This window comes from Salvelinus sp. IW2-2015, linkage group LG27, assembly GCF_002910315.2.
Source record: "Salvelinus sp. IW2-2015 linkage group LG27, ASM291031v2, whole genome shotgun sequence".
Taxonomy (NCBI): domain Eukaryota; kingdom Metazoa; phylum Chordata; class Actinopteri; order Salmoniformes; family Salmonidae; genus Salvelinus; species Salvelinus sp. IW2-2015.
In genome coordinates this window covers 5,967,979-5,977,920 of record NC_036867.1, presented here as the reverse complement: position 1 = coordinate 5,977,920, position 9,942 = coordinate 5,967,979, and the positions used below count along the sequence as shown (strand labels likewise).

General features: G+C 41.6%; 1 protein-coding gene across 1 annotated transcript; it reads left to right on the top strand.

Moving 5' to 3' along the window:
• Nucleotides 1-1,174: 1,174 nt before the first annotated feature.
• On the top strand, nucleotides 1,175-4,132 carry crygn2 (crystallin, gamma N2). The gene is made up of 4 exons (XM_023972231.1): nucleotides 1,175-1,283; nucleotides 2,683-2,931; nucleotides 3,235-3,380; nucleotides 3,870-4,132. The coding sequence occupies exons 1-4, from the start codon at nucleotides 1,263-1,265 to the stop codon at nucleotides 4,003-4,005; spliced, it is 552 nt and encodes a 183-aa protein (XP_023827999.1). The 5' UTR covers nucleotides 1,175-1,262; the 3' UTR covers nucleotides 4,006-4,132.
• Nucleotides 4,133-9,942: the final 5,810 nt, after the last annotated feature.

The following is a 9,942-nucleotide window of genomic DNA, read 5'->3' as shown; positions in this document are numbered from 1 at the left end:
AGATTCTACCATATTGGTTATACCTATCCAATTCTCCCTGGGCTACATGTCAACAGTCTAAAGTAGAGCCATGTATTTAGAAAGTTGAGCCAAACTTTTGAATTTTGTTCTAATTTTAGACATTCAGTTACATAGCATTATTTAAATACTTCCCATGTTATGTTAATGTTAATTTTGAAGTGTCATGTAAATGCATCATAATGCTCATTCCAGACATTATATTCCCCATGTAATTAATGGGGCGCTGAKAGAGAKAGGGAGAGAGAGAAAGAGAGAGACTAAAAAGGGCTTAACATCCTCTAATGGATGTGTAGTCGATCGATAGAAGTCCTCAGGATTCAAGGGTAGTAATCCAATACCATAATGCACTGTGTGTTGTATGTCAGRAGATCTCTTTACATTCTCTCTGCTATCTTACAGGGCTTTAAGCTCTTCAGGATATTGCAATATCCCAATGGGTGTTTTTAAAGGTGAAAAGCATTATTTAATGACATTAAAGAGTCAGTATAATTCTATATTTCTCACTTGAATGTACAGAGATAGTTTTGACACGAACATACAGTTTTAGCACCTTTTTGATAACAATATTTATATGCCCAATACATTATTGGCATAACAGCCATAAAAATCATAAAAGATTTGAAACGGCATTCTATCTCCTGATAATCTATTCAAATGTCCCCCACACTTCAAATACAATGACACTGCCAGTTCTAGTACTTCAGAGGTCAGAGGTCGTCTAAATATGGCTGTGACACTGTGTGTATATGAACAATGGCAGGTCATAGTGTGTGAAGAGGGAAAGARAATACCAAGTCTTTGTTGTAGCTCTGCACGCGCTCTTCTCCATCACATGGTTGCCATGGTAACCACGCTCCCACCACACACACACACACTCTGACACACACACACATTTCTCTCTGTCTCGCTCACTGTGCGGGCATGCCAGGCCCCATTCAACTTGAGCATAAGAGAAGCATAGCATGTGCAAAACGGCGTGCACAAAGCCCCGGCCAAGCAGATTCCTTTGTTTGTCTCCTGTTCAGTCCCGCTGCAGCCAAAGCCCAGAATCAGCARTGCCAAGAGTTGAAGGGGAAAGTGCTCACCCAGCGAAAGCCCTAAATCCCCCATTGTGTGTCCTTTGTGCGGCAAGCCTCGCGATACTGCCGGGCACGCGCCCCGCCGTATATATTGGGGTGTCCAACTTTTTTACTGTTACACTTTCTTACTTGTGGGCCAGGTTGGACAGTATCCAGTGGAAAATGTCGCAGTATTCTGGAAAGGTAAGCAGCATCTGGGTCAACCTGCATTCACACAGCATCAGGTTGGCTAACACTGGGACATAACTGACTGAACAGGGCTCCCTTGGAAAAGAGTTCTTCCGACCTCAATGGGACTGCCTGGTTAGAGAGAACTCCAGTCAATAAACACATAGGTTTGGGRGTGTATGCATTTACAGGTATTTAGTGCAGGTGTGATAACATTTGTTTGGAAGTGGAACATGTACTTTTCTCATACCATCATGAGGTTAGGTATTCARCAAATAGGTGTTTTTTTGTTTTTCAATTCAACACTCAATAAAATGTGGAGGCAATCCCTGGTGAACATTTTTAGATTTAGAGGTTATTCTAATCAGAGCAATTACTCAGTTTGTCTTGCTGGGAGAAATACAGTTAAATCTGTTACAGGAGTTGAAAGCGAATGAATGTCATATTGTATCGTGAATATTTGGAGAAAGTATCAAGTGCATTCTGATTCTGCTTCTAGTTCTACCGTCAATCTTGTGTTATAGATATATCTAAAAGAGCAAGCAAGGTCTAGGAAAATTGTATTTATTTATTTTATTTTGAATAAACTATCAATGGCAGGTAGGGATAATTAGTTGGTGGCTGGCCAATAGGAGTAGACATAACATAGTCTTGTATCCATACTTCTAGCCAACTGCAAGACAACTCTAGTCTTCTATTCTATTMATCTATAGTTGGCTTCAGCATAAATACTGTACAGATCAGTGGAGGCTGCTAACGGGAGGACGGCTCATAATAATGACTGGAACGGAGCAAATTAAATGGCATCAAACACATGGAAACCATGTGTTTGATGTATTTGATACCATTCCGCTGCAGTCATTACCATGAACCCATCCTCCCCAATTAAGGTGTCACCAGACTCCTGTGCTATGGACACAAGGCTGCATGACAAAATGTATTTATATACTGAACTGACTACATACACCATGCCAACACATACAAATCCACACCTACACTCCAGTGACAAAGTATCCACCTGTCCGTCCAGCCTTTAGCCTGGGATCCAAAAATCTTTGCTCTGGACCATTTCACTACATTTTGAGTCATGAACTGGATGCAATAAAGTTAAATTAAGCAATTGAGTTTGTATCCCACCAGGACTTAGGTTCAAATATTATTTAAAATCTTTCAAACACTTTAAGCATTTGCTTTAACCTGCCTGGAGTGCCAGGTGGGTGGGGTTTGCACTTTTGCAACATTTATATTGGTTACATTGCAACAGGCAAGCTCAATCAAACCCACTGAATCTATAATGATTATAGTATCTGAACCCAGGTTTGTTGGATACCACACTATCCTACCTCCAACTCCCCACCCTAACTAATGAACTATGGTGTTAACCTCCTCCTCTCCACCCACCCACCCATCACAGATCACCTTCTACGAGGGAAAATGCTTCACTGGCAGGCAGCTGGAGGTCAGGGGAGACTGCGATAACTTCCAGGACCGTGGCTTCATGAACCGCGTCAACTCCATCCGYGTGGAGAGCGGCGCCTTCTGCTGCTTCGACCACCCCGACTTCAAGGGACAGCAGTACATCCTGGAGCACGGCGAATACCCAGAGTTCCAGCGTTGGAACAGCCACAACGACCACATGGGCTCCTGTAAGCCCATCAAGATGGTGAGAGATGGGGCTAAGGGTTAAGAATCGAAAGGATAGGGGTTAAGGGTTAAGACGATAGCTAGTGAGGACGAGGAGAGGTTGAAGTTATAGAGACATTTTCTGCTTTAACTCAAAGATACTTTAGATCAATAAGGGGGGTGAATGACCAAAGCACAGTTTGGGTGTAGTGTTGTCAATTTGTAAACGTACCTCAAATTTAATCTCCTCTCTCCTTGTCTCTCATCTTCTTCATTATAACAGTATTCCTATATTTGACTTGAAAAACTTGTGTCAACTCCAATCCTCTCCTGTGTCCTGCAGCACGGTGAGCACTACAGAATGGAGCTGTTCGAGGCCTGTAACTTCTCCGGCCAGTGTGTGGAGATCTGTGATGACTGCCCCTTCCTGCAGAGCCGTGGCCTCAGCAAGAACTGCATTAACTCCATCAAGGTCTATGGAGACGGAGCGTAAGTAGTACACCTCTAGCCTAAGTTTTAGACTGCAATCACACACACACGCACTGACAAACACACAGGCACTGACAAACACACACATGCARGGGCGCACAAAAACAGACACACACAGCAATTGGCAAAACGCAGAGATTAATTCATAGTGATTCAACTTTTGGATCTATTTTTGTTGAGCCAAGACATCCAACCTTTTAGCATATGTTATGGTGTTAATTAAGTTGGCGCATAATTGGAACACAGATGCTAATGATCTAGCTGGTAAATCATAGACACTGCTGAATTTCTAAATAACTTTAACACCACTAATCACACCTGTGATCCCAACAGTTGTTTTCCAGGAGGGAGTTAAATATTAAAGGGGAAGTTCTGGATTTTATAACTTGATGTTAGATGTTTCCTCATTACTGTTATTCCATCTGCTCTAAGTGTGTGAAGTGAGCAGGTGTGTGACCATTTCTAACCCGTGTGTGTTTCCTTCTGTAGCTGGGTGATGTATGAGGAGCCTAACTTCCGCGGCCGCATGTACATCGTGGAGAGAGGAGACTACTGCAGTCACAACGAGTGGCAGGCCCAGAACCCCAACATCCAGTCCATCCGTAGGGTGGTCAACTACTTCTAAACCTCTTCTCCTATCCTACCCCAGACCTCGACCCTGGCATGGACTGTGACTTTTACCACTACCACTCTAGAAATGTTCAATAAAAAAAGACACCCCCAAAAAATCACACAAATTTATTTTTATCAAAGACTTGGCGTGTTCTCCTTCTGTGAGCTACTATGAAGTGTATGAGGGTCTATACAGAGCAGTGGTTTTCAACCTGGGGTACTAGTACCCCTGGGGGTACCCCTACTATCCACAGGGGGGTGCTTGTCAAGAGGTAAGAGTAAAACGTGACTGTGGTAAAGTGACCAAAAAAGGTTATATATATAGAACCAGTGAGATTGTATAGAGCACAGGCAGGGAAAGAAATACTAACAATCACCAGTGTTGGGGAAGCAATTCTGAAAATATAGTTTATCAAGCAACCAATTACTTCACACTGGAAGAAGTTAAACTACACTAAAGCTACCCTAAGACAAATATACACTGAACAAAAATATAAATGCAACATGCAACAATTTCCAAATKTTTACTGAGTTACAGTTTATATAAGGAAATCAGTCAATTGAAATAAATTCATTAGGCCCTAATGATTTCACATGACTGGAAATACAGMTATGCAGCTCTTGGTCACAGATACCKTTAAAAAAAGTTAGGGGCATGGATCAGAAAACCAGTCACTATCTGGTGTGACCACCATTTGCCTCATGCAGCGCAACACATCTCCTTCGCATAGAGTGGATCAGACTGTTGATTGTGGCTTGTGGAATGTTGTCCCACTCCTCTTCAATGGCTTTGCGAAGTTGCTGGATTTTGTCGKGAACTGGAATACACTGTCCTGTTTGTATTTGTATTTATTAGGATCCCCATTACTYCCTGCCAAGGCAGCAGCTACTCTTCCTAGGGTCCAGCAGCATTAAGGCAGTTATATACAATTTAAAAGATTACATGACATTACATTTCATAACATTTTACCCAATAAATGTAGTGTTCCCTCAGGCCACTACTCCACTATCACATATTTACAATACAACTGATGTGTACGTGTGTAGTGTGTGTCTTATCATGTGTATGTGTGTCTGTGCCTATGTGTGTGTCTTCACAGTCCCCGCTATTCCATAAGGTGTATTTGCATCCATTTTTAAAATCTGATTMTACTGCTTGTATCAGTTAGCTGATAAAAAAAAAAGACTTCTCCCCATCTTAGCTACTGTTGCATCAACATGTTTTGACCATGACAGTTTACAATCCAGTGTTACTCCAAACAGTTTAGTCACCTCAACTTGCTAAATTTCCACATTATTTATTACAAGATTTAGTTGAGGTTTAGGGTTTAGTGAATGATTTCTCCCAAATACAATGCTTTTAGTTTTTGAAATATTATTCCTTACCACCCATTCTGAAACTAACTGCARCTCTTTGTTACGTGTTGCACTGATTTCACTAGCTGCAGTAGCTGACGTGTATAGTGTTGAGTCATCCGCATACATAGACACACTGGCTTACTCAAGGCCAGTGGCGTGTCATTAGTAAAAAGTAAGGGGCCTAGACAGCTGCCCTGGGGAATTCCTGATTCTACCTGGATTATGTTGGAGGCTTCCATTAAAGAACATCCTCTGTGTTCTGATAGACAAAACTCTTTATCCACAATAGAGCAGGGGGTGTAAAGCCATAACACATACGTTTTTCCATCAGCAGACTATGATCGATAATGTCTAAAGCCGCATGGAAGTCTAACAAAACAGCACCGACAATCTTTTTATCATCAATTTCTCTCAGCCAATCATCAGTAATTTATGTATGTGCCGTGCTTGTTGAATATCCTTCCCTATAAGCATGCTGAGTCTGTTGTCAATTTTTTGACAGTAAAATAGCATTGTCTCTGGTCAACAAAAAAAAATTCTAAACGTTTACTAAGGGTTGGTAACAGGCTGATYGGTYGGTTATTTGAGCCAATAACGGGGGCTTTACTATTCCTGTGAAGCAGAATTACTTTTGCTTCCCTCCAGGCCTGAGTGCACACATTTTCTAGTAGCCTTAGATTGAAGATATGGCAAATAGGAGTGGCAATATTGTCCACTATTATCCTCAGTAATTGTGCATCCAAGTTATCAGACCCTGTCATATATCTTTGTKTCATAGTGTAGTTTCTTCTTTTTATTCAGTTTAGTCACATGATTTCTCAATTTGCAGGACGCTTGCCAATCTTCTRTATTTACACATCAACAACATAGGAATCACTACAAAACTCTTATACACTATATTAGGCCCAGCCTTTGTAACTTTGGTTTTCCTAGATATGGCTACTATATTGTGATCACTACATACGATGGATTTGGATACTGCTTTAAAGCAAATTTCTGCAGCATTAGTAAAGATGTGATCAATACATGTTGATGATTTCATTCCTGTGCTGTTTGTAACTACCCTGGCAGGTTGACTGATAACCTGAACCAGGTTGCAGGCACTGGTAACAGTTAAGTTTTTTCTTGAGTGGGCAGCTTGATGAAAGCCAGTCAATATTTAAATCACCATGAAAATATACCTCTGTTGATATCACATACATTATCAAGCATTTCACACGTTATCCAGAWACTGACTGTTAGCACTTGGTGGTCTACAGCAGGTTCCCACCAGAATGGGCTTTAGGTGAGGCAGATGAACCTGTAGACATATTACTTCAACAGTATTCAACACAAGATCCTCTCTAAGCTTTACAGGAATGTGGTTCTGAATTTAAAATGGAAACACCTACCCCTTTGGCATTTCTGTMTTTTCTGTAGATGTTATAACCATGTATTGTTACCACTGTATCATCAAATGTATTATCTAAGTGAGTTGTGCATGTCTATCCAGAGCATCCCAAACATGCTCAATGGGTGACATGTCTGGTGCAGGCCATGGAAGAACTGGGACATTTTTAGCTTCCAGAAATTGTGTACAGATCCTTGTGACATGGTGCCGTGCATTATCATGCTGAAACATGAGGTGATGGCGGCGGATGAATGGCACGCCAATGGGCCTCAGGATCACGTCATGGTAAAATGCAAATATGTTTGTTGTTCATAGCTTACGCCTGGCCATACCATAACCCCCCCCCCACCACCATGGGGCACTGTTCACATCAGCAACCCACATGACGCCATGCATGCTGTCTGCCATCTGCCTGGTACAGTTGAAACCGGGATTAATCCTTAAAGAGCAAACTTCTCCAGAGTGCCAGTGGCCATCGAAAGTGAKCATTTGCCCACTGAAGCAGGTTACGATGCCGAACTGCAGTCAGGTTAAGACCCTGGTGAGGATGATAAGCTTCCCTTCCCCGGGTTTCTGATTTCTGACAGGTTGTGCAAAAAGTTTCAGCAGCTGTCCGGGTGGTTGGTCTCAGATGATCCCCCAGATGAGGAAGCCGGATGTAGAGGTCCTGGGCTGGCACGGTTATGCGTGGATGTACTGACAAATTCTCTAAAACGATGTTGGTAGAGAAATTAACATTAATTTATCTGTCTACAACTGGTAGACATTCCTGCAATCAGCATGCCAATTGCACACTCCCTCAAAACTTGAGACATCTGTGGCATTGTGTTGTGTGACAAAACTGCATATTTTAGAGTGGCCATTTATTGTCCCCAGCACAATATGCCACACCTGTCAGGTGGATGGATTATCTTGGCAAAGGAGAAATGCTCACTAACAGGGACGTAAACAAAAKTGTGCACAACATTCGAGAGAAATAAGCTTTTTGAGCTTATGGAACATTTCTGRGATTTTTTATTTTAGCTCATGAAACATGGGAACAACACTTTACATGTTGCGTTTTATATTTTGGTTCAGCGTAGTTTACTTAACTAAAGTTCCTTTGAAAAAAATTGTTCACTACCTCCACACTACGTAGTGATAAATTATCATATCTAAATYTCAAATGTCAGACTATAAATTGCAAGAAAAGCTCACTGGAGATATACAGTGGGGAGAACAAGTATTTGATAMMCTGCMRAWTYKGCAGKKTTTCCTACTTACAAAGCATGTAGAGGTCTGTCATTTTTCTCATAGGTACACTTCAACTGTGAGAGACGGAATCTAAAACAAAAATCCAGAAAATCACATTGTATGATTTTTAAGTAATTAATTTGCATTTTATTGCATGATAGTATTTGATCACCTACCAACCAGTAAAATTCCGGCTCTACAAGACTGTTAGTTTTTCTTTAAGAAGCCCTCCTGTTCTCCACTCATTACCTGTATTAACTGCACCTGTTTGAACTCGTTACCTGTATAAAAGACACCTGTCCACACACTCAATCAAACAGATCCAACCTCTCCACAATGGCCAGACCAGAGAGTGTGTAAGGCATCAGGGTAAAATTGTAGACCTGCACAAGGTGGGATGGGCTACAGGACAATAGGCAAGCAACTTGGTGAGAAGGCAACAATGTTGGCGCAATTATTAGAAAATGGAAGATTCAAGATGACGGTCAATCATCTCGGTCTGGGGTCCATGCAGATCTCACCTTGTGGGGCATCAATGATCATGAGGAAGGTGGAGGGATCAGCCAGAACTACACGGCAGGACCTGGTCAATGACCTGAAGAGAGCTGGGACCACAGTTCAAAGAAAACCATTTGTAACACTACGCCGTCATGGAGTTAAAATCCTGCAGCGGCACGCAAGGTCCCCTGCTCAAGCTAGCGCATGTCCAGGCCCGTCTGACGTTTGCCAATGACCATCTGGATGATCAGGGAGAATGGAGAAGGTCATGTGGTCTGATGAGAACAAAAGAGCTTTTTGGTCTAAACTCACTGCTCGTGTTTGGGGAAAAGAAGGATGAGTACAACCCCAAGAACACCATCCCAACGTGAAGCATGGAGCGTGGAAACATCATTCTTTGGGGATGCTTTCTGCAAAGGGGACAGGACGACTGCACCGTATTGAGGGGAGGATGGATGGGGCCATGTATCGCGAGATCTTGGCCAACAACTCCTTCCCTCAGTAAGAGCATTGAAGATGGGTCGTGGCTGGGTCTTCCAGCATGACAACGACCCGAACACCACAGCCAGGCAACTAAGGAGTGGCTCCGTAAGAAGCTCTCAAGGTCCTGGAGTAGCCTAGCCAGTCTCCAGACCTGAACCCCAATAGAAATATTTGGTGGGAGCTGAAGTCCGTATTGCGCAGCGACAGCGAAACCTGAAGGATCTGGAGAAGTCTGTATGGAGGAGTGGGCCAAAATCCCTGCTGCAGTGTGTGCAAACCTGGTCAAGATACACAGGAAACGTATGATCTCTGTAATTGCAAACAAAGGTTTTTGTACAAATATTAAGTTCTGCTTTTCTGATGTATCAATACTTATGTCATGCAATAAAATGCTAGTTATTACTTAAAAATCACACAATGTGATTTTCTGGATTTTGTTTTAGATTCCGTCTCTCACAGTTGAAGTGTACCTATGATAAAAATTACAGACCTCTACATGCTTTGTAAGTAGGAAACGCTGCCAAATCAGCAGTGAGTATCAAATACTTGTTCTCCCCACTGTATATGTTAACAGAATGTGTAATTTAGCCTATTAAAAACTAAGTGCAGTCATGTATTGTCATATTGGCAATCAAACTCCATAAATAAAAAAAAACATTAAATCAAACTTAATCAAATTCYGTCAAAAAGGGATCTCAAACATAAACCAGAGCATATACAAAAGTATTTGCGATGAAGAAAAATAGAACCATCTTTTACACAAGCAACCAAAAATCCGTTTACCATACAATTATAAGCCTCAAGGCCTCACATTCTAAATTCTGTGTTGAAATCTCAAACATGAACCTTCAAATAATCAAACTTGTCCTCTCTGTAGCTATTAAGCATAGAGCAATAACAATGTTTATCTACTAAATCTGAATTTGTTTAATTTTCTTGTCTTTAATCCATGTCAGTTTACTTCCTTACAAATTATAGTCAACCAGC